The 24,772-nt window shown below is 41.3% G+C and overlaps 1 protein-coding gene across 1 annotated transcript; it reads left to right on the top strand.

Moving 5' to 3' along the window:
- Positions 1-129: 129 nt before the first annotated feature.
- RPA1 (replication protein A1) lies at positions 130-22,809 on the top strand. Its single transcript, XM_051809791.1, has 17 exons — positions 130-247; positions 605-652; positions 934-1,012; positions 1,555-1,663; positions 2,263-2,351; positions 6,941-7,027; positions 8,223-8,355; positions 9,302-9,404; positions 10,521-10,589; positions 10,729-10,921; positions 12,014-12,153; positions 13,743-13,891; positions 15,170-15,302; positions 16,501-16,677; positions 17,966-18,073; positions 21,333-21,419; positions 21,792-22,809. Exons 1-17 carry the CDS (start codon positions 215-217, stop codon positions 21,897-21,899), a joined length of 1,845 nt encoding a protein of 614 aa, XP_051665751.1. The 5' UTR covers positions 130-214; the 3' UTR covers positions 21,900-22,809.
- The last annotated feature ends 1,963 nt before the right edge of the window (positions 22,810-24,772 follow it).

Here is a 24,772-nt window from a genome sequence, read left to right on the forward strand (position 1 = left end):
CACCCACTGCCGCTGCCATGGCAGCGCCCAGAGGTGCCAGTGAGGCGAATACAGGAAACACTTCCGCCGTACAGTCCCGACAGCCAATAGAAGCTCTGAGCTGCTGGTGACGCGCCGCACTGACGCAAGGACGCGCCGGAAGAAGGGGGCGCGGCGGCGGGAGGATTTGGCGGCAGCGGCGGGAGGATTGGGCTCTGGCGGTGGACGCGGCACCATGAGCGTGCGGCTGAGCGAGGGGGCCATCGCGGTGAGGGGGCTCGGGCTGTGCTGCGGTGGGCTTGGTCCTGGCAGGGGGTGGGAGGTGATGCTGGGCCTGGGCACCGTGCCCGGCCCGGTCCTCCAGGGAGAACCAGGCCCGGTCCCGGGAGGCGGGTGGCGGGGGGGCCGGTCGAATCCAGCGGTGACAGCCATGCCCGCATCCCTCAGGCCCTTCCACCGCAGTTCCCGTGGGTACAACCCGTCATAGGTTGGACTCGATGGTCTGAGGTCTTTTCCAGCTGCATGGATTCTGAAGTTCTGTAGCTGCGGGTCTCGGGGCGTTTCCGAGGGGGGTGGTGGCACCTCTCTGAGGGTCTCTTACATTTCGTTTCCTTTCATTCTGCAGGCCATAATGCAGGGGGAGAACGTCTCCAAGCCCGTGCTGCAAGTCATCGTGAGTGCTGTCCCTCCTCTTCTGTGCCAGTCCCTCTGTGTCTGCATGTGCTTCCCCCGGGCTCCTGAGTGCAGCCAAACTCCCTCTGCAGAGGAGCCGAGCCAGGCTGTCGTCCCTTTAATTCTTCTAATTTTATTTTTTATTGCTTGGGCTATGTTGATATTAGTGCTCAGAAAAAGGAGCTGAATAGATAAGTCCATTTGCTGACTATGTCACTTTCTGGTTTTGAAAAGTTTCTGAGAAAATGACAAAAAGTAATTTGTTTTCTTTCCCCCCCCCAGAATACACGGGCTATTGCTACAGGAACTGGGCCCCCACGTTACAGGGTGCTGATGAGTGATGGAGTTAACACACTGTCCTGTGAGTATGACAGGCTGCAGTGAGGTTTTTTAAGTGTGGAGATGCTGATGGTGATAAAGTTTCCAGTCTAGTGATTGGGTGCAATGTGATGGAATGAATATTGAAGGAGAATGTGGCTTATACTGGGCCACAGATTCTTAGGTGTGCAACTGCATGTTATCATTTAGGTGAAATCTTTGTCTTCTGGAACTTTGTGAGCTTTAAGCAATTAACTTGCCAGAGGATATAATGAAAATATAGAAACCTACACGTGTAACAGTAGATTTAAAGTAATTTAGCTTAATCTTTTTCTCCCTTCTTTGATGTATAATCATTCTAGCTACCACTGCACTGTGAAGTGTGGGGAATAAATACAGTGTAATTTATGCTCAGTTTTGGTGACTTGTTAGCAGTTGCACTGTTTCCTATGTCTTAACAAACTGAGCACATTGTAGATCCAGGGGGAATACTTGACTGGCTGGAAAAGTTGTATCCAGCCATGGCAGCCTCTTTTAGGGCTGGCATATGGAAGTTGTTTGAATGTTTTCCCTCTGTTCCTGCAGCCTTCATGTTGGCAACACAGCTGAACCCCCTGGTGGAAGAGGAGCGCTTGTCAGCCCGGTGTGTTTGCCAGGTTAACAGATTCATTGTCAACAGCCTGAAAGATGGAAGGTATCTATGTTAAATCTTTAAGTACCGTTCATTAATATTCACTTAAAATTATCTGCTGTGGAAAAGAAACAGTGAAGGTATCTCGTTACTTAGGTGTTGTGGAATCTAGTCTTTTATTAATTTTTCTCCTCTCCTATTTCTTCAAATTTTTTGAGGGGATAGGATACTGCAAAATGAGAAGGGATCCAGGTGAAGTTATTACAGAAAAACTATGTGTCTAGCAGGATATGAACCAAGGTTTGTAATTCTTTTTATTCAGCATTTTTTGTGGGAAGAACACAACAACTATTGAGGCAGGGAATGTATTTTCTCTTGTAAAACCTGCTATGGTTTTGATACTTTCAAAACACAATGTTGTTTCAAGCTATTTTTATACCTGTCATCATCTGTTCTTGATGCATTGTGATACTTACTGCTTCAAGCCTACTTGTCCCTCGAAAGAGAGGGCTAAGTTGACAGTGGAGAGCTTTTCTCTTCCAGATCCTTCATGCAAGGAATCAGCCTCTAATGTTTGTTTGGTTCTCTTACCTGCTGCAAAGGAGTCTGATGGATTTGCAGAGGGGGTGAAAGCCTTAATTGCTGTTTGTTCTGTCTTGTAGGAGAGTGGTTATACTGATGGATTTAAATGTTCTGCATACTGCTGATGAGGTTGGTGGGCATATTGGGAATCCCCAGCCGTACAATGAAGGTGAGTGTCAGTAAGTAAATACCTTCCTAGCTGTCTTGTTTCTTTCACTTCAAAAAAGCAGTTTTAAGTTACCAGTTGGTCAGTTTTCTTATGCCTGGAACAGTGATGTCCAGACCTTGAAAATCCTTTCTATGTGTGTAACACAAAATGGGGTTCGTTCGTATTTTAATAAACTCTACACTGTGGCTGAAGCTTCAGTCTCCCCATGGTGTTGGGAGTATCTATACCTTACAACACTGACAAGCTTTTATTATATGTTAGTGGTCTCTACCTCGAGTTCCAGTAAGTAAGCGGAAGCTATTTTATGTCTCCTCATAATGAGTGATCAAATAGATGATAATTTCTTCTGTCTGGAAAGAAAGCAGCAGGAGGAAGATGGAATAATGATCTATAAAAGTATAAGATGGCGTGGAGGGGATGAATAAAGAGTGATGAATCTCTCTCTCTCTCTCTCTCTTTTCTACATTCATTTGATGCTCTTTAGTTCTCATATTGTCAGGCAGTGGTTTTAAAACAAAGGCTGCACCGCACCCCCAAACTGCTCAGTTAAATCATGGAACTTGTTGGGGTGGGTGCCAGAAATTGGCACCGGTTCAAAAAGCAATTAGACTTGAGAGAGAAATCCATTAAAGGCTGTTAAACATAACAATACATCCTCTGCATGCATGTTAGGTACAGGAAGCACTAAAACTCAAATTGCTCCAAGTACATAGACGAGAGACTGGTATGAAAACACGGCCAGCACGGACTTCCCTAAGCACCCATTCCTAGCCTGCCATCCCAAAAAGGATGATGCACTGGGTGGACCTTAATCTGACCTGCCATTAATCTATTTAGTTTTGTTATTTTGCATAAGCAGCTGTGTTCTTCATTTTTCACGTGCTGAGCTTACGCTTCTCGTGCAAACATTTTTCAAATTAAAACACTCTTTTTCCTCCTGAGATACGTTCAAAGGTCTGTTCTGTTCTTCCAGTTTTGAACTTTAAAAAAGAGGGAGAATAATAAGCACATAAAGAAAATATTTGAAGAGCTGTGTGAGTGATGTATATACAGATAATGGCTGAAATTTAATCGGAAATAGCTCTTGAGGAATTTTTTTTTTTCCTAGTAGAAACGAATTAATATGTTTTTGTTACTAAGGTACCACATATTGGTGGCAATAGTTTTCTGTAGGATATTTTGGTCAAACAGTGGTGGTAGGTACACTGCTGATCTGGTTAAAAATCTACTTTACTAATCGAAGTAGGAATTAGGCATTGTTGCAAAGGCAAAGACATCTTTCTTCATTAACTTTTCTTTTTCCAGGGGAATTAGAGGGGCGTTTGTTAAATGAGCCTAAAGAATCCTTTGTTCCTTTGATAGTTACTTAGCTAATTGCTGTTTAAAAAATGTGTTGACATCTCAGATTTTATGGTTTAATCCCACAGTTGCTGTAGAGACCAAGATTTTCAGAATAGCTACTGAGCAGACTGTTTTGTGCCTTTCTCCCGTTTCCCTGCCTGTGTGATACAAGAGCTTGTGAACTATAGTGTTTTTCCGTTATATTGTTGCTTAGAAACGACTGAGAACGTGGTATCTGACAGAACTGAGCTGAAAATATACCTTTAAGACTATAAATTCTGGTAAAATTACCATTACTCTGATCAAAGTTGTGTTCTTCATTTGGGCTCACAAAAGTACTCGGCAGTGAGGATTTCAAATCTAAAAGCTTTTGGAGATGACACAGGTCTGTGGTCATAGTAAGTGTGGGTTTGCACTAGGTAGTTAAGAGATGCCAAAATTGATTTGGTGCGTATTTCATTTTAGTACTGATGTTATTCTGCAGACGTCATAACCTTTTATTTGGTACTAAATAAGGATTCTGTTACAGGAGATGGTAATAGTTTATATATAAAGTCTACTTAACCCAGCCTTGCTGCTCTGCAGGCTGCCAGATTTGTCATGAAGGCCTTGATACAATGGCAGAGGTGTATTTCAAGTTGGAGATCCTTTAAGTTCCTGTATATATTAAGAAATTGTGTTTCTGAGGAACACTCAGCTAACTCAGAACGAGCATCTTAAATGTACTTTGTGGTTTCCATTAAAAAAAAAAAAAAGTTCAGGTATTTAAAAAACGGATCTTTAGTCCTTCTTTTGGTTTTGCTTGAAATACAGATCTCAAATTGCCAGACCTAGGATTAAGGAATATTCTTTCCCAGACTGTAATAGCACACTGGGACCCAGGGGGGTGAGAAGCTGGCTTTTGGCCACTTTACGCAGGAGCAGTAGGTGGTTAATCTGCCTAACAAGGAAGCTGGAGACACAATCTTCTTATTACAAATCATAAAAACTTTTCAGGCAGCATTTCATAATAGTATTGAAAATTAAGACTGAGCAGTTTAGTTCTTGTTGAAAACTAGATGGTTGTGTTATTACTGTCATTAATCTCATTCAAGTTACTCCAATGCTGGACTTTCCCTATGACAATTACTTGCTACTTATGTTTAACTTCTGTCATTAATCTTTCAGTGTTGAGATGTTTATATACTTCTACATTCACTTAAACTCTTTATTCTTGTCCTACCCGCCACTGTGATTAGGTATGAGTTCTTTCAAAGTCCATTTTCATCCTGTCTCTCCCCTCCCTGCTGTGCTGCTGCTCAGTGCTGGGGCAGGTCATGGCACTGTGGCAGAACCTCCTGGTAACAAGTTATTGGAAGCAGAGGACTCCTGTTACGTGGTTATTACATTTGATTGGGCTGTGGGGCAGCTTCAGCTAAAAAGGTCTTGGGTTTGCCTAACCCACTGTATACAGCAGAAATGTGATCAGCTATTTCAAGTGGTTTTTTCACCTCCTGCTAATAAAAACTAACAGCGAAAACCAGGCGGTCTCGTCGGTTTTGTGAGCACTTTAAGTGATCTGTAGGCCACCAACCACCAAAAATCACAGTTTAGGAGTCCCTAGGCTCTACAGGCGAGAAAATTGGAGAGATATTTCTGCTGCTTCTGTATTTGAACACATGCACAGATGTGTGAATTTATTCTTACTCTGTTGAGAAACACTCTGCTGTGGGTAGGCAGCCATTAAAATGCGAATTTGTGTTTCATAACACCCAAGTGTTCTAATGTATGTGGTGGCCTTTGGTTTGGTTTCTGGTGTTGTTTTTTTTTTTTTTAAATTACAAATTCCTACAGAAAAAAACATATTTGGAACAAAAGTAGCAAGGAAGCCTCTCGCTGTTTCATATGCACATTCCTGTTCTTCCTGAATATTCCTTCCCTGACCAAAACATAATTTTCTCTTAATGTGTTTTGTTGGGTTTTTTTCTACCTTCTCTTGCACAAAACGAATTTGGCTGTTGAGTGCTGACCCCCTGAGCACCTGAGGCCACTGAGTGAGGGTGAGACCTGGCTCCTCCATCTAGTGGAACCTGCAGCAAATACACATTTTGCTGTTTGACGTCATGCTGTTGCCAGGGAGACTTCTGTCACCAGTTCACCGATGTGACTCTACTGCGGCAAGTTAGAGGAGCAGATTGGTTTTTGTGCAAGCACCTTGTTTTTGAGTTAAAAATAACCAGAGGGTTACCTCTGTAGGCTGTGCCACATCAGGCAACGCCACATCAGGGTCTCCTTGTGTTGCTTCTGCTCCTTTGTGCCATCCTTCTGTCGTGGGATTCTCCGCTTTTGTTCCTCATCGTGTTTATGGGCTTGGTCTGACCTTCTTTTCCACTTTGCCTGACCATCTTCCTCCTCACATCCCAAATCAGGGAAGCTTTGCCTGCTCAGGCCTAAATCTTCTTGCAAACCAATGGCTTAAGAATTAGTTGTGTCCAAAGGGACAAAAATGTTGGATATTTTCTCATCTAGAAGCAAATTATTCTGTAAAGGAATTCAATTTTTTGAATGGTACATTAGTTTTTTAATGTAATTTTCTCTAGATATGACCGTCTGCTCTTTCTCTTGTAATTTATCATCAATTTAAGGCAAGTAAAAGCCCTGGAATCTAGAAAAAAATGGATGATGCAGACTTACTATGGCATTACTTTGATCCCTAAGCAACGTACTGCTGTGTACCAAGAGGGGCCCTGGTGAATGCTGAAGTGATAACTCCATCACCCCCATGTTAAATATCTCCATATTTCGGAAATAAAATAGAGCAGGTGTTTTCTTTGTCTTGTGTTAACTTCAGGCTTGACTTTACCCCGTGGATTTTTGGCCTTTCCTGAGTTTTAAGGCAGAATTCTATATAGTTTTTATCTTAGCTGCTAGGTAGTAGCAGAAACTACCTGTCAGAGCAATAGCAGCCGATAAACACTGAAAAGTTGTCAAGATTACTTCAAGGATGTCCTTTTAAATCACCATCAGCCCTGAATTCTTTCCAAGTAGGAAGCAGTTGCTTGAGGAAAAAGATCTGACTGAAATTCCTCCATGGTAATGTTCAACAGATAGCTTGCTACTGCTGCGTCTTATAACACCTGAATTTTAGCATATTCTCTGTGTTTTAAATTTTATTTTTTTTTCATGCAAGTCTTATTTCCTAAAAGGCTGAAGGGTATTTTTAATTACTGTGCTCCCTACTCTATGGTCTTTTTTCATTTGATTACCAGGGCAAGGGCAGCAACGTCCTGCAGCTCCAGCAGCAAACCCAGCACCCAGCAAACCCCAGCAACAAAATGGCAATTTGTCAGCAGCAGGTAAGAGTAATCCTGGGCAGGAATTCTGGTTTCCATTTGTGCAGTGAGAAACTACAGCTTGAATTTAAATAGAATCCTTCCAATAATGGTGTTGCACAAGAAACGCTCCATTAAGAGTAACCCGTGCTTGACAAGGTAAATTATCTCAAGGGGTTACTGCACACCTGGATTTAAAATGGAAAAAATTTGTCTCCCTTCCCTCTTCATCCCTAAGGGAAAAGAAAAGGAAACAACTTTATTCAGTTTACACTGCTTCGTCCTGTGGTCACCTAAATTGGGCTGCAGTTTGTAGCTGGCCAACAAGTGTGTTATTGAGGCCAAACAGTTTAGGTGGTGCAGGACTGAAATTACTTGATAGTACATCTAGAAGCGTGGCTTTTTTTGATCAAGATTTCAGTGAGATGCTGAAAGAGGCAGTCAATTTAAATGTCAGTCTGTAGACAGTTTTCTTTTTTTTGAGCTGAAAAGTTGTCAATCCTAACTCTTGGTGCTGCTTTAACTTGTCTGTACTCTTTACCCCTCTGTTTAAGAAGTATTTTTAAATAGTAAAATTTTGACATTTGCTTAGAAACTTGCAGCAGAAAACAAGCTTCCCCTTCCTCACTTAGAGCTGATTATAAGAGTTTTGTGCTTATACATTGACAAGATTGAGTTTGGAACTAGCAGTATCACTTTATGTCAGAAAACTCTGTGATTATGTGGTACCGTTGCTTAGTTATTCCTCCAAGTGGTGTAGGTCTGAAATTCAATGTGCCATCCCCATCCCTGGAAGTTTTCAAAGCCAGGTTGAAAATGGAAAGGTGTCCCTGCCCATGGCAGGGGGTTGGAACGAGATGATTTTTAAGGTCCCTTCCAAACCAAACCATTCTGTGATTCTGTTTATTGCTGAATACTTGAGAATGTATTGCTAAATAGTTGCTTCCCACTTAAACTGTATTTAAGTGGTTGACTCTGGACACGTCTCCACTTCCAGTGCAAGTGCTCTAAAGGCCTGAGAGTGTCTCCTCTGCAGCATTTTGCAGCCTAGAAAATACTTGTGACCAGGAGCAGAGTGTTCAGTGGAACTTCACCATCTGTGTGGCTCCCCATGGCATGGCAGGAGAAGTTCTGCCTGACCTTGCACCGTGAGTTTGTTTTAGCCCAGCTTTTGTGTGCAAGACTGAAATTCCTTTGGCTTTTTTGTGGTTTTTGGAAGGTCCTGCTGCTCCCAAGTACCACGCTCCCTCCAACCAGTTTGGAAAAGCAAGTGCTCCCAGTGCAGTGAAGACACCAGGAGGGTCCCAGGCCAAAGTGGTGCCGATTGCCAGCTTGAATCCATACCAATCCAAGTGAGTTCTCCTGGTTTGCCAGGCATTACTCATGTCACAGGCATGAGGGAACAATAGCTTCTTTTTGCTTTTCTGTGTGTGAATCTCTGTCAAATTATTCATTGAGTTCTTTTGACTTTATTGGTTGAAGTTCAAACAAACAAACCCAACAATAGCCACAAAACCACCCAGAGAAATTAAAAAAAAAACCTTCATAGAAACAGCTGATGGGTTTTGTTTTAGGTTGGTTTTTTGTTTCTTGTTTGGGCTTTTGTTTTGTTGGGGGGAGGGTGGTTTTTTTTATTTTTTTTTTTATCTTTTTAAATTGCATCAACACTCCCAACAATCTGAGATTTGCCTTGGCATTGTCTTGGTGCAGCAGCCCTGCTGAGCTTGATAGGTTTTTAATATTTTAGTTGAAAATCGATTGACTTCTCTGTTTTTTTCCCTAAAGCAGCCTTCTTTTGGGTAAATTAATGACAAAACAGCTCAGTAAGCTATTCACTTTGGCTACTGTGCTGTTGAAAAGCATGAGGATGTAATTATTTAGTGAATGACATTTTTAAGTTATGCAAACTGATTTGATTACCCAAGTTAAATGCGAATCCTATAATTGAGCTCTTGAGTTCTAGTGTGGCTTTTCAGAACAGGCAAACTGCTGTGTGAGAAATGTACCCTAGAAGAGTAAAAGATTTGAGGCCTGCTTCTATGCAGAAGGATTGTTCACTATTATTATCATACTTTATGGCTGCTTTGTTGCCTTCTCTACAACATTCTGCCTTTAATGGTCTAGGCCATTAAAACAGAAAGCAGCGGAAAAGCAGGTAGAGTTGCTGAGGTGCAGTGGGAAGAATTCTGACTTTTAGATGGTGACATTCTGGTTCCAAGGGGTTTGTCAATGCAATCTCAACAAAAAAAAAAAAAAAAAAAAAGAGACACAGGATAGTGATTTCTTGCACGATTTCAGGTGGACCATTTGTGCTCGTGTCACCCAGAAGGGCCAGATCCGCACGTGGAGCAACTCCCGTGGTGAAGGAAAGCTCTTCTCCATAGAGCTGGTTGATGAAAGCGTAAGTGTCATATGTTAAGACAAAGATAACGTGTGCCAGATGCTGATGAACCCTTCATAAAGACAGAATAGGGGAAATAAAGTGCATTATAGGAAATGATTTTTTTTTTTATTACGACTGAAACTTGTATCCCTGCACTCATTAAGTTGCGCATCAACGTGCCAGTTTTTATCCAGAATGGAGTCTTAAATGTGCAGCATTACTGATTATTTTTCATCAAAGTCTATAGCGTGTGACTGGATTTTTGCAGCTTCAAAATATAGTTGTTTATGCAAACTGACAGTCTAATACTGAGTGTCGTGGTAGTTTCCTGTAGATTGGGAGTGACGTTTCATCCTTGCTGAGCTACACCTTACAAAACAGGGAGTGAGAGGAGCGTTGCCTCCAAGTTACGAGCTTTCAATTTTCATGAGGAAATCAAGAGTACAAATTATTGCAACACTAAGAAATTTCCTCTGTGGTTTGTTTGGGGAATGGTATCTGGTTAATCTAACTAAACTTGCAGTTTGTCAAACCTCTTATCAAATTACAGCCTTCTGTTGTGAAAACAAACAAGATTCTGCTAGATTATATTGAGTATAAAATGTGAGGTTAATAAAGTAACGTGTTGTCACCAGGCATTTGTTTTCTCTGCATACTGTCTGTATTCAATTTTTAAAAAAGAAAACCCCAGTATTTATATCCAGTGAGTGTTTAATTGTTATTAATTCTTACGTAAAGACAGTATGTCTGAGTGGGAGCCATCACAATACACTGCCTGCTAACTTGTGGAGCAGTGGGGTCTATTTGAATTTATTTTATCAATGCCAGCTTTACTGGCATTTTCAGAGGTGTATATGTGATAGATGTAGTTCTTATGCCTTTTATTCTGAAGCAGTAGAGATACTAATGAGACTTGAATATGAGATTTGATTGTCAGGTGTAGAATATGTCATTTTAGTTATAACTACAAATGTGAAGAGAATGTTGTTTGTTTCTCACATGCCTGGAGCAAGCCTGGCAGACCCCACTCTGTCTTGCAGAGCTGATGCCACTTAACATTGCAAAGATTTATTTTTTTTTTATCTTTTTTCATGCCAAATTTCAGTCCTGACCGGCTCTCCTGTTTTCCTGCAGGGCGAGATTAGAGCTACTGCATTCAACGATCAAGCAGACAAGTTCTTTCCACTCATTGAATTGAACAAGGTATGGTATCTTTGTGCTTTCTTAGACTGACAGGAGCTAGAAAAGACGAACTTCAGCATAGCAAGGATTTTTAAAGGTGAACACAGTCTATTTCTCTGACTACTGATAATATCCTCTGTTTCATTGCTTTCTCCTGCAGGTATATTATTTTACCAAAGGCAATTTGAAGACTGCTAACAAGCAATATACAGCTGTTAAGAATGACTATGAGATCACATTCACTAATGAGACTTCAGTTGTGCCCTGTGATGATGCCCAGCATCTTCCATCTGTTCAGTTTGATTTTGTATCCATCTCTGACTTGGAGAACACGCCCAAAGACTCGATTGTTGGTCAGTCTAAGTAGCAAAATGGCAAACTCTAAAGCTTTGAAGTTTTATATTTGTGTCCTGAATACTGGGCAGGTAGTGAGCACATGGTGTTTTGAGTGTTGTCATCTCTTAGTTGAAGTTGTCCAGTGATGGTTGCCATTAAAAATATCTCAGACAGTTTTCCTCTTTAGATGTCTTGGCCCTGTTCTCTAACAATGTATAATGATTTTTCTTCAAACTTCTGCTTCAAACTAAAGACAGCAAATGATACTTGTTTATTGTACTATGATCATTGTTTTCCACAGAAAAGGGCTGAAAGAAAAATGTCCTTGCTCAGCACGTGTGCATTTCATACCTTCTGTGGTCTTGCTTTCTTTCACTATCTAATTATCTCTGTAGTGATTTTGGCATAATTCGTTGCATCCAAGTCCAAGTTGCATGACTGTTTTGGCTTGCTTTGTGAAGTATTGGAGGCTTGTTTTTCTGTAATTTGTTGGGCAGAGTACTCCGGAAAAATCAGAGGCTTGGATGGGGGTGAGGGTTCTCAGGTTTCAGAGGCACAAGATGCCTGTGATTCAGAGACATTCAGCTGAGAATTTTAAAGGTAGATTTGTAATACTAAAAATGGTGTGTTTTTAGGGAGTACAGGGGGATTTGTATTAGCTCTTACTACCCAAACATGCAGACTTGTTTACGTTGCTTAAGGTTGTGGGGCTACGTGAAGGCATGAGCCAGTTGCTTCATTGTGTTACAGTCACTTTGAAAGCCCTTGCTTGTGATTTAACAGCAAGTGTGTGTTACATGATCAGGACTGAAGTCCTTTGACAGAATGTGATGGGAAAAGATAGTACAATGCCTTGATCTCTCTAATGTGGTGAGGCTTTGCATTCATGAATATCTTAATGAATGCGTCAACAAAATTAAAGCACTGAAGAGCTCTGTAGTGGAGCGTTCCTACCATAATACTTAATTTCCATATCAGATTTCATTTGAATAGGGAGCTAGGATACAAGGTAAAAATCTGACAGTAGGTTCGAATTCTTCTCTTGTGATCTTGTATTCCCCAATTGTGACCCTTGAGTAACTCTAAGTAAATTGTAACTGTTTTTTCAGATGTAATTGGAATTTGTAAGAGCTATGAAGATGTCACTAAAATTACAGTGAAAGCTAACAATAGGGAGGTTTCAAAGAGGAACGTGCATCTGATGGATACATCAGGGAAACTGGTGACAGCTACGCTGTGGGGAAATGAGGTATGTGCTCTCTTACCTGTTCTTAAGCAAAGGTTCCTTTGTGTAGGGTGAGGAAGTGCTGTTGTCATCTGAGATGGGCACAGCACTCACACAGTCCTGGGTTTTTAAGGATCAGGGGCCGAGAGAAGGTGAAAGACTGTCTGGTTGCATTCAGGTGTGATGTTCTTAACCTTTCTCTGACAAACTGCTGACATGATCTGACTAATGTGTTCTGAACAACTGCAGACATTATGTCTCAAGCCAAACTACTGAAGGTAACAGGCTCCTGGTTTAGGAAAGGTATGAGTTGCAATTTGATCATGGAAAAGCCCAGTGGCTATGGTTGTCTCATTTGAGATGAGTTTTATCTGTGGGGTGGGATACACGCTACCCTGCGTAAATTGCTGCGTAACGAGGGGGTCGAGAGGCTGTATCTCAGACTAGGAGTTTAAAGCATCAGAGCCTTGGAAGAGAAAGTTTGAATAGTTGCAGCAAACTGCTTCCTTATCTTTTTAACAGGCTAGTTTGTTTTCCTCCGCTGTTATAGGTACTTAGGGATTTATGTTCCAGTCTATAAAATGGGAGTGATCCTGCCAGCTTGACAGTGATGCTTTATGGCTAAATGATCAAGTACACTGATATTGTAGGTACCTAAACACCATTAACCATCTGCTGATATAAATGAAGTAAACTTGAAGTTCAGTATCAAAAAGTCTTGAGGTTGAACCAGGTTGTTATAGGAGAGACTACTGGTATTCAGTTCCTGGCATAACTTCCAACAGGGATCATGGTCTGCATTTTACAAAATTAGATCTGTTTGCTTGCTTGTAGAATAGAGATCTCAACGAGCATTGAGGGGGAGTGATGTGTGGCTTAGCTGGCACAGTTAGGGTTAGAATCACTATGTCCTTTATAACAGTCATTGCCATGACTGCTGGGATATGTTTTCTGTTCTTTTTGCATCTCCTGGATACAGTGAATGCTACTGCAACTCCAGCTTGTTTGTAATCTTTAAGCACATGATCTTCCCTTTGCTTGCTGAATGGTGTGGGGGTCCAGAAAACCTGTACCTTTCAAAACCTCACTCATGCCATGAGATTCTTTGGTAGTGTCAGGCTACTCAGATAGCAAACTGATGGCAGCTGAACAGCATTAAAGCAGCTTTATGAGAAAAAATAGAAAACGGAAAATCGAAAAAAAATGTTTGGTCAGCATAGCTGCTCTTCTCTTTAAGTGGTAGTAGAATGGACATGATTGGCTCAGTCAAGCTGAGCAAGTTGTTTGATCTCCTGAGGAGTCTAATATGACCAAATAATTTCTCCTGTTTCCATTCCCATAACCTTTCTCCCGTTCTGAAATTCTGGTGTAAAACTGCTAATGGAGGGGTCAATCCTTTTAAACAAACCAATGGTGTGACTTAAGGATTCTCTGCTTCGCCAGGAAACAGGGTGTTAGGATTGCACCTTTAATTGTTAGCTGCCTTTGCTTAAACTCCTAATGACATCATTCAAAATCTTACCTTTTAGATACTACGAGAGTTTTGATCTGTGAATTACGACCACAAGTTCAGTACCTTTACTGCTAATGCCTCTGTTTTTTCACACATGCAGGCTGAACAGTTTGATGGCTCCAGACAACCTGTGATTGCCATCAAAGGAGCCAGAGTCTCTGATTTTGGTGGTAGAAGCCTGTCTGTCCTGTCCTCAAGTACAGTTGTCATCAACCCCGATAGCCCAGAGGCTTTTAAACTCCGAGGATGGTATGAGTGTGTTTATGTTGATTTATTTCAACCTACTGGAGAGTATTTGTTTTATTCTCTTTCTCTGGACTTGAGCAGTCTGTACAGCACTGAGGAAAGGTGGCAGAAGATGTGGCTTCCAAGGCTATAGAAACTTCTCTTGCTTGGAAACCTTTAGAGCCTGGAAGGCTGTCCTTCTTAAGTTGTTCAATTCAAAAAACTTTTAATTCCATGACAGACCTTGAAAAATCGAACTTGGAGTAGTGCATGCTGACCCAAAGCCTTGGAAGGCAGCATGAAATCAGGCCTGACCAGCTCCACTTTCTGAGGCATGATCTGAGAGAAAAATATTTTCTTTCCACAGGCTTTTCCATTGTGTGGAATCTGATAAGCACTCCGTTAGTATGGAGGGACTATTTGACGTCTTCCAGTGTCTAGTCGTTACCAGACATTTTTCAGATAGCAAAATAACATTTTATTGTCAGGAAAACAAAGTGATTTCTTGGTTTGTTGCATCTCCTGTAGGTAGTTGTTTAATTGTTTGCTGTAACTACAAATATGGTGATATGTGGTGTGTGTGAATAAGATTAAGTGCCAACAGCATCAGATTCGTGAATCCTGGGTTTTTTAGGTTCTGGTTGCATCACCCAAACATGGATAAAATAAATGGCATCCTCCATTTGTCATTGAGCTGTGGTTCTCCTATGCTTCAGAGGCTTGTTGAAGATAAAATTGATTGTGGGTCTTTGCTATTACTGTCACACTTTAATTAAGTTCCATTTTTGAGCCTTATTGGTGTGTTTCTGAAATCACAAAGCCCATCACAATGGGATGGCAGTGCAACCTTTTGGTGAAGAGCTGTGCTTTCTTATTTTAACAGAGGAAGCATAATCTTTTCAATGCTATTTGCTTTTTCTTTCGAAGCTGCTGCGAAGATAATGGTACCATGTAATTTAATTTTAATTATGGAAATATCTTGATGCCCTTAAATCTTGTTATCTGCCTGCCTCTAAGAAGTGTGCAGTGCGTGGTTTGACCACTAGCTGGCAAACAAATTGCAGTTATATAGAACAAAGCTGTCCTCCTTTTGTGGGTTTATAAAATACAGTGCTAATTAAGTCAGACTATTAACTTATTCTGAAATGCTATTTTTGTTTGCAATATACACATATTACTGTAATTGTTTCCTTTGCAATCATTGATAAAAAAATCCCTCATGTATCGAGTACATGAAAATAAACGTAGGCTTTTGATAAGTCTGTACGGTCCAAAAATAGAAGTTCATCTCTGTGGTTCCAGGTTTGACTCTGAGGGGCAGCTGCTGGAATGTGCCTCGATCTCTGATGTGAGGGGTGGGCCAGCAGCTGGAGCAAATACCAACTGGAAAACTTTGTTTGAAGCCAAATCTGAGAACTTGGGACAAGGAGATAAGGTAAAGCATGGCCACTTAGTACAAGCCTTGTGTACTGGGGATAAAATATAAAGCTAGACTTGATGCAGGTAGTCTGCTTATCGAAGTGGTCTAGGTGTTGAGCAATATGTGCTTACTTTCTTGGAATTTATGCTATTAAATAATTTTACTGTTTTTCAAATAAATTCAAGCTTGTTGCTGATGCAATGTGATACTGTGTTGGCAAGAGAATTCTAAGCCTTGTATAAATGGAGGGGGGATGTTTTCACTCCAAAGATGTTCATATAAACAGAGTGTTCTAGGAGAAACAGGTGCATTAGGAGGAAGTGGTTTTCAAGGGTGCACACTTGGTCAATAGAAAAGCTGGTAATAAACCCCAGGTCTCAGGCTTTCCAGTCCAGAAGCCTCTCCAGGCTTATACTGCTTCTTGACTTATTTTTAACTTTTTTTTGGTTTTTTTTTTCAAACTTAAGTGCTAATTCATTTGGGATACACAAGAGCTTCTATCCATGGAAAAAAACTTTTGGAAATAATAGAATGCTTTGAGTTGGAAGGGACCTTAAATATCATCTAGTTCCAGCTTCCCCCACCACGGGCAGGAATACCACCCCCTAGATCAGATTACTGAGGGTCCCATCTAACCTGGCCTTGAACACTTCCACTTTACTTGTCATTCAGCTATTTTCTGTGAAAAATTTTTGCACATGCTTCTTGAGCAACCTCTGTTTTTCTGCTGAAAGACTTGACCGTGGTCTTAAACCATTATGATGATTATTTTAGTGTGGTGAGTGGGTATTTTGTTCTGTAGGCTATAGTTTAATCAAATGCTTATCTGTAACACTACACAATAGGCTTTCTGTTTTTTGTATTGGTTCCCAAAAGAAGCGTAGGAAAGTGCAGAATCTTAATCCTGAGAAAAAGTGGAGATTTGAACAGACACAATGGAGAATCAAATATGCTTCATCTAAAGAAAAACCTAGCAATTGGAGTTTCCTGCAATGGAAACACAAAATAATCTTGCTGTAGGGGCTTTATTAACATAATGGAAGCCTGAAAATTGTTTCAACAGAGGGGTTGATTTACAGTTTCCCGGTAATCCATAGCTGTTAAGCTTTTTAATCCTAAATATCCAAGTATGGGCGCCTTGCTTTTGTAGTTAATTCAGAATTGGAAAACATTGAGTATTTTGAGGCTAATGTTGCACACTCACCCCTCCTAGGCAGATTATTTTAGCTGTGTGGGCACAATCGTACATCTGCGCAAGGAGAACTGCATGTACCAGGCATGTCCCTCGCAGGATTGCAACAAGAAAGTGATAGACCAGCAAAACGGACTCTACCGTTGCGAGAAGTGCGACCGCGAATTCCCCAACTTCAAGTACCGCATGATGCTCCTGGTGAGTCCGTGGAATGGGAGCAGAGGGCGTGTCTCGCCGTGCTCCCCGAGCAGCCCAAGTGGAAATCCTTTTGGGAATGGGGTCTTGGTGCTGTCTGCCCGCCTGCGGTGCCTGTGGGTTAGAGGGTGCTTAGGTGGTTTGTAAGCTGTACCTGAGTGTGAGGGGATGTTTCATTGAGCTGATTAGCAGTTTGTTTTCCTAGTGCTCCAATTAAAAGCTTTTCTCCTTGCCAAAAAGTTGATGCTAGCTCAGTTGATTCTGGTTTCCAAGTGTACTATGCAGTGCAGAGTACAGATGGCCTCCGCCTCTTCAGTAGTGAAGATAAACTGAAGTAAAATGGCATTTCTGGAGAGCAGTAATTGCACTTTTACAGCTGCTACCTATATTTAGTACAGTTTTTTTGGTAGGTATTGTTCTGTCTCATGCTTTAATGGAGCCTACTTCAGAAAGTTGTTTGAGGATTGTTATTGTGATGCCCACTTACACCATAAGCATTGAACCCTTTTCTGCTTCATATTATAAATTAGAGTTGTATCTGCTTCTTAGAAATGCTGTGCCAGGTGGGCATGCAGAGAAAAGGGAACTATCCCTGCAGTCTCACTAAACACAAACTGCTTCTGAATAATTTCTATTAGATAACTTCTAGGAACTACTTTACATAGCAGAGCCATTGTCAAAGAATATAAAGGGGATACTGAGGGTGCATTCAAGGCCTTCAGAACAGTGTGTCTCTTATTTCCCCATTCCTAATTGTCAAAGCAGCCAGGACATGCGTGTGAGGCTGGCACTTGATCTTTAGTGCTCTGTCTTGTCCTTGAATGTTTTGCTGGTTTCCTCATAACATAACACAGTATGACATGAGTTTATGATCAAGTACTCAGGTATGTGCAAAGTAAATGCAGTTTGCAGACTTACTGTTGTCCCCCTTGGTAGCTGTTGTTTTGGGGCTACCTGTTCTTGCTCACAGCTCATCAGTGACAGCAGGACACAGCTAAATATCCATTGGTGTGCACCACTGTGATCCTATTGACCTTTTCCTGTGACACAATCTACTGTCAATATTAACTTGTGTTAGATTATGTGGCATTCTGTGGAGCTTAAAAAAAAGTAGTAAGTCACTGCCTTTCACCCTCAGGGACTGAAAGTACAACAGGTAGGGTTCTAGTAGTTACTGGAAATTTAAAACACTCTATAACTGTGAAATAATTTTTTTTTTGTGCTGTCTTCTGTCTTCCTTGAGAAATAGGCAACTGGACAAAATAACCTTTTGGGTTTTGTTGTATTTTAGGTGACCATTGCAGACTGTCTCGAGTATCAGTGGGTGACTTGCTTCCAAGAGTCAGCAGAATTCATTCTTGGGCAAAGTGCAGCTTTCCTGGGAGAACTGAAGGAAAAGGTCGGTCAATTATCTTATTACATTTTTCCTGTGTGTATAGACATTGAACTGTGTTTCACATATCTTGTGTTGGGCTGTCCTCATATTTGTTGCTTTTCTTTCATCCTTCTGGTAAGGAAATATTCTTGTAATGTTGACTTAGAAGGCAACCCTGAGAAAGATGTAAGGTTGGTGTTGAACACCAGTGCTGATCCATCAGAGCGTGGTCTGATACCTGTGTGTGCATGAATAGCAAACATGGCAAAGGCAGTGGGTTATGTTCATGCAGTTGCTGTGGAAATTAAGAGCATTAATTAAAACAAAAAGTGCCATATGAAAGAAAGGGGTATTCTGTTTCATTTGTCAAGAATTTGATTTACCTATTCTCTGGGTGACAGGCCAGCTCAGCCTGAGGTTGTTCTCCAGATGTTGCACTTCAGTATCTTTTACAAGTTCACAAATCATTGCTTCTGTGTCTGAAGTTCTTGGCAGGGACTTGTTTACTCTCCTCAGGATTATTTTCCACGGGCCATCTGCCTGGAGAACAGAGATTTGCCTGGTTTCCCCCATAGCTTGCTCCCACAGTCAGTCTGTCTACCTCTGAGCTCTTTTGGCTGCTGAAAGCTGGAGCTCAGCCTGTCCTCATCACCTGGACCTTGAGAGGCAGCTGATCACTTGATAGTGCCACAGCCTTTAGAGGACTGGGAACTGTAACACGTGTTGACTCCAGCAGAAAAGACAGGCTGTTTTATCATTGTACCTGGATTGGAAGAATCTGCAAAAAAACCCTGGTTTAGCAATGAATGCTGACAAACATTGTCCCTAATGTGTTCCAAAAATTTGTTTACAAAACCAAAAAGTTCCAGAACACTTTGTATGTATCTTTGTAAGTAGGCAGGAAGCTTTTCGAACTAATGTGTGTGAGCCCACTTCTGCTAAGGCTCTTCTTTCCCCACCAAACATCATCAGAAACTTTGTGGGTCGTATGAAAACCATGACTTGTAAAATGGGTGGTTGGCAGAGATGCTGATCTTTCTTTGACAGATGAGAGCAGTTTTTTAAGGTCGTAAGTCATTAAACACTAAGAGACAGTATTATCTTCCCTTTGTGATTCTGTGCTCTGCTGCATTTTTCTTTCTTCCAACCAAAATAATCTTTTTCTGATTTTTTTTTTCCTTGTCTACTGTATAAAAAGTGCATGGCTTTGTTGTGTTTTTAAATGACGATGTGGAATGCATGATAAGTTCTTGAATTGCATATGAGCATTGCTGTGCTCCCAGGCTAAGGCTGGTTGATTCCAGGACTCCACAGATATCCCAGTTGTTGGTTAACCCATTGCTTGGCTGTGGGAGGGGAATGAATCAGGAGGGATTGTCGAGGATGTTAGCCTTAGACACTGTTGTGGACCTCCTCTGCCTCTGCAAAGTGGTGCTAGTTTTCCTGTAATTTACATGCAGGAATGGTTTTTGGAAATTTCCTGCACTCTGGCTATCAAAGGTGAGGGGTACAAAGCTTATGGTTCTGGAATGCTGAGTTTCTGTGCTATTAGGAAGGCTAGAGACCTCTGTTCTGTAGGAAGATATCTTCCTGGGGAATTCTAATTAGATGTGCTTGCACTTTTGCGTTTCCATTTTCAGACATTCTTAACTTGTCAATATTTTCTTTCTTCAGCCATGCTTAATCTCTGCTAGAGTTTAAACAAAATTTCTTAGTCACTTTTCGTGCTGGAGAGAACTGGGTGGGGAAGGAGAGACAGCAGATCCTATGTACCAGTACAAACATGTAATGTCTTTTGAAGAGCTGCCTAATGGAAATGGCTGAGGATAGAAAATGGAACATAATATGGAGTGAGCCCTTGAGCGGGAATGCTTTGTGTTCCAGGAGAAATTGGTTTTGATTTGACACTTTTATGAGCCTTTAAAAATGGTACTCAATGCATTTGCAGTAAGCTTTTCTTAGTGGTTTTTCTCTGATAGAGCTGATGCAGTGTCTTGTGAAATTGGTGGGAGTCTTTTCACTGCTCACAGTATGGTTTGAGTTCATGTACAGCCAGTGACCACACTAAGCACAGATATATGTGCAAGGTTTTTCATCTGCTTCTCCACTGTGCTTGTTAGTTACTAAAGGAGGTAATGTGGGGTAGCAGTGACTGCTTTGCTGAGGGCATTTTCAGCTCGCTAATGGTTCACACAGTTTGTGACTGAGCTGGAAAGCGAAGCCAAATGCTTTATTAAGTGAGTTCTCTTATCTTCTAATCCATAGGATGGTCAGAAAAAGGGTTTTTAATATTCAGGAAGGATATGCCTGAATTCTGCAATCTACAGCTACTCTTGTTCACCTTCATTTGTTGTGCTTTTCTAAACCTTAGGAGACTTACTGTGTAGTGTAAAATAGTGCTGCACGCAGTGAAAAACAGCAGATGTAACACTTGGAATGTGAGTGGAACTGGGGTGGGTTCAGTTCCAGATCAGATGCTCTGTCTGCTGCTGGAGTGACTGATCAAGTCAAGTGCATCTGGTAGATAAATGCATTAATAATTACTTGTCAGCATCGTCGTGGGGCTGCAGGGTTTTTTTTTGGAATGTCAGCAAAGGTTTTTACAACTCATTTTTACAAAAATAAACTTTTTTTTTTTTCACAGTCTCCACAACTTGCCTGCTCCTTTTCTACTGTTTTGACAAAGTGTCTGTTATAAATGATGATGATGATGATGTTTAGTGTTCATATGGTAATTAGAAGCAGCTTATGTTCTAAATATGACAGAGTCTTCTAATGGTTATAAAAGCATGTTCAAAACATGCATCCACGTTTTTTATAGAGCGTCCTCTTAAGCAGGTCTGTGTCAGGGTGTGAAGGATACACACAGCCTTGATGGATAAGCAGAAAACCAGAATGCCTAATAAGGCAATTAATGGGGAAATAGTTAACTCTGTCCATGTGTGTGATCACAGCAGAAAATCAGAATTAGCCAGTTTGGCACCACAAGAGAATCTTGTGTAGATTTATAATATTTTTGTTTCTGTACACCTGGTTGCAGATTGGATGCAATTGTGTGTTATTTTGTTTAGGCAGCTAGAAAGCTTTCATTGTTTTTCTTAAAAAGTTTTAAGTTATGGTTTTGGCATCTGAAATGTGATGGAAGACTCAGCTCTGCCTGTGTGGTCCAGGTAGTTCCGCTGTTTTGCCAACCCCCACAAAAGCTGAGCTGCTCTCAAAGTTCACGGTACTCACAGGAGCCTGGAGTGCCTGCAGCTGATACCTGTCTTTGTCCTTCCCCCAGAACGAGCAGGCGTTTGAAGAAGTGTTCCAAAATGCAAACTTCAACACGTACGAGTTCAGGATCCGAGTGAAACTGGAGACTTACAATGTAAGTATTGCCCAAAAGGCAAATAGTGTAGCATGTGGCTTTTGTAGTTCGACTTGTCTCCATAGGAGGTGACTTCCTCCTCTTATGTTTGTGGGGAGAGGTTTCCCTTGCTCACAGTGATAGAAGTTTCCAAGGATCACACAAATACCGTCAGTGTTGAGCAGTGAAGGAGGGATCCACGCTGCTCCCTCTCAGGTTTATCAAGAGTGGCTGGTTTCAAATGAAAACAACATACCAGCTCTGGGAGTCGTGTTGGCACTCCCAGCTAACCCAGATACCAAGAGCAGTAAGTTACTGGGGCAGAAGGAGTTTAGAACCAAATGCCTGGAGTGCTTAGTGTTCTTCTTTTACATGCTAAATTTCTTTTCTCAGGATGAATCTCGTATTAAGGCCACAGCAATGGATGTCAAACCCGTGAACTACAGAGAGTACAGCAAGAGGTTGATTGCCAACATCAGGAGAAATGCTCAGCTGGGGTGAGGAGGCCAGTGCTGGCTGGTTGAACCTGAAACTTCCAGGAAAAACTCAATAGATAACGTTTCCTCGACTTTTTCCCCGCCCTGTGTGTGACAATTTTGCATTAGTTACCTGGTCCATGGTAGTCCAGTTTAGTGGGCTAAGTGATTTGATGCATTTCTCTGGAGATACACCCCTGGTAGGTATGAGTGCACTCTGATGGCCACTGTTTTGTAGACTGTTGTGGTCTGTTAAACTCCTGACAGCACTAAAGGGGAATCTCTAGACAGTTGCCAGGGTCTTGAGACAAACCACTCAGAATGTCTGAAGTAACTTTGCTTTCTTAGTGTATGTAAAGTTGAATTATATAACCATTTTGTCTTCTTTGCAAGGGAGTAGTGACAACCTTGACACTTTGACTTGTTCAGCAGAGGGTAGGAGGAAGAGTGTCATCCAGCTTTCAGATATGGACAAAGGAGAACAGGTCTATTAGTACAAGTTAGTTCCTTTCCATAGAATTCAAAGGCTTTCACTTTCCACAGGTGCCATGCAGTTGTTAATGCTTGGAATGGCAATATGGTAGAATTATTAATCAAAGACATATCTCTTATATCTGAAGAATATCCTTCCTTCAGGGTTTAATAGACTGAGTCAGATGGGTCTGATATTAATCAAAATTGTCTCTTCTGAGGAAGGCAGATAAGCATTGACTCTCCATCCCCCAGGGAAATCCAGGCAACTACAAAGCATTGCTTTAGTTTTCTCTTCAATTAATACTATGGATTTTTGACTGATTTTTCAGCTCACATTTCCTGCCTATACGTATTTTGTGTATTTGTATATTCAGTTTCTTTGGTTTTATTTGTAATGATGTTAATCAGAAACAGGTCTTTAAATGGGGGGAGCTTTGTTTCAATAAACACTGTTTAATTCCTGTGTAGTGAATTTTGCTTTCTTTGAACACCAAAGACTTCTCATTACTGGAAAGCAATTAATTAGCTTTCATAATAAGCATTCACTTGGGGGAGATGTTACCTTATTACAAACTCTAAGGTTAGACAGAAGAATGAAGACTTCTTTGCCTGATGTTAACAGCATGGAAATGCAGTGATATTTCCACCATTTCTGTGCCTGAGAATGCTGATGAGCTGGCACTTCTGGGATTTTTATTGACGTTTACACAGCAGTCTAAAACTAACCAGGCTTTGAGATTTGTTCAGACATAGAGCTAGTACAGAAAACAGTAATTATGCTACTGGGCTTTTCAGTCAGCAGAGCATGCTAGCTCTGTGTGCTCCTAATCACATTAATTATGTGTTCCCTGGCTGCAGCTCACAGCTTGGCATTTGCTGCACAGCTCCAAGCATCCAGGCAATGCTGCAGTGGGTCTCTGGTAGCAAAACTGAAATTTATTTATTTATTTTGCTTCACAGAGCATTGTTTCTTCATGTATTCAGTTGGTGCCCTTTATTCCCCATGATTTCTTGTTTGTCATCTAAAGTCTTGATATTTAAGTGCTGTAAATGCCATTTCCATTGATGGACATGAAGCACATTATTCTGGGCCCATTAATTGCAAACACAACCCCTTCTCTTTTGGATTCTGAGGATCATGACTGGGTTCTTCTGCTGATGTCTTGCATTTTTTTATTGAAGTATTTGTTCCCTCTGACCTTGCTTATAAAGCATTGAGTAGAAAATTACAGTCTTCAGCACAGTTCTGGATTGACAAATGGTAGGTTAGTGGTGATAATCCATCTTTCCACTCTGGTAACCAGTCTTTTATTTCTGCTCCTCCTTTCCTATCCCTCCTTCCCCAGTTTTAGGGAACTGGGAAGAAGTGGTAGTGCACAATGTTCCTTGAGGCTATTTCCAGTTCCTGGGCCCGTAGACTCTAGGAAGTGTTTGTGCTGGCAGGTGTTTGCTGGCTTTGCAGTTTTGAGTGTTGCACACCTGGCTCTGCTGGGGCAGCTCCTTCTCCCAGAGGGAATTGCTGTACATCCATATTGCTGGGTTTACTGTGCCATAAGCCAGAGCACTAGAGATGGAAGGTATCAATACTCAAGAGCATTAAGGTATCTTACAGGATCAGCTGAATGACCTTGAAAACTGGAACAGAAAATCAACTTAAAACAGTTTGTGTGAAAAGCCATTTATTTGAGGACTAATAGAAAACAACCCTCTGCTGTAAAGTGGATGCTCATTAGTGACTGAAGAGTTGGAGGGTTTTAATCATGCTTTAATCAGCTAGTATAAGATAAAAACATCAAGCTATGTGAGGCAAGGTATTTCTAGTGTAGCTATACAAGTGCCATAGCATTATATAAGCCTCTGCTGTGAGATCTCATCTCGAATGCTATGTACAGCTCTGGCCTGCTACGTAGAGAGGCAAAAAAGAAACTCAGCTGGGGCGAGTACAGAGGAGGACTACACCACTGAGTAGGAGAATGAGGATCTTTTTTAGGAGGGGCCTAGAAGAGCTAATATAGCAAAATGAATCCTGAGAGGGGCATATGATTTCCCACTTATATAAAAGATATATGCATATATCCATCTATCTTGCTTCCTTCCCCTGATCATAGGCTAGAACTGCTGGAGATAACTGGTTAATAAATAAGTTTGTCGGTCAAGGGAAGGTGAGGCTCTGAAGGAGTTTAGCTGAGGAGTGAGGGCAGGGGAGCTGTGGAGGTGTCTCCATTCTCCTCCCACCTTGTTGCCAAGTGGCCACGCCGTCCAAACCCTGGTAGATCCCTGCAGCCACTGGCACAGGCCATGGAAAACAGGACTCTTCAGAAGGCTCTGGGCTCTTTTGACTGTGCTAATTAAGTGGACTCACAATGCTAATTGGGATTATTGGCAAACTAGCTTGTGTCTTCCTTCCCTTCATAAATCTCCTCC

This window comes from Manacus candei, unplaced genomic scaffold (assembly GCF_025592945.1).
Source record: "Manacus candei isolate 608988 ecotype Guabito, Panama unplaced genomic scaffold, ASM2559294v1 h1tg000076l, whole genome shotgun sequence".
Lineage (NCBI taxonomy): Eukaryota > Metazoa > Chordata > Aves > Passeriformes > Pipridae > Manacus > Manacus candei.

Excerpts from the sequence above, each read along its gene's own strand:
- RPA1 (XM_051809791.1), top strand. The coding sequence starts at position 215 with ATGAGCGTGCGGCTGAGCGAGGGGGCCATCGCG. Across the intron at positions 248-604 it reads TGAGCGAGGGGGCCATCGCG|GCCATAATGCAGGGGGAGAA; the intron begins GTGAGGGGGCTC and ends TTCATTCTGCAG. Across the intron at positions 18,074-21,332 it reads TGGGAGAACTGAAGGAAAAG|AACGAGCAGGCGTTTGAAGA; the intron begins GTCGGTCAATTA and ends TCCTTCCCCCAG.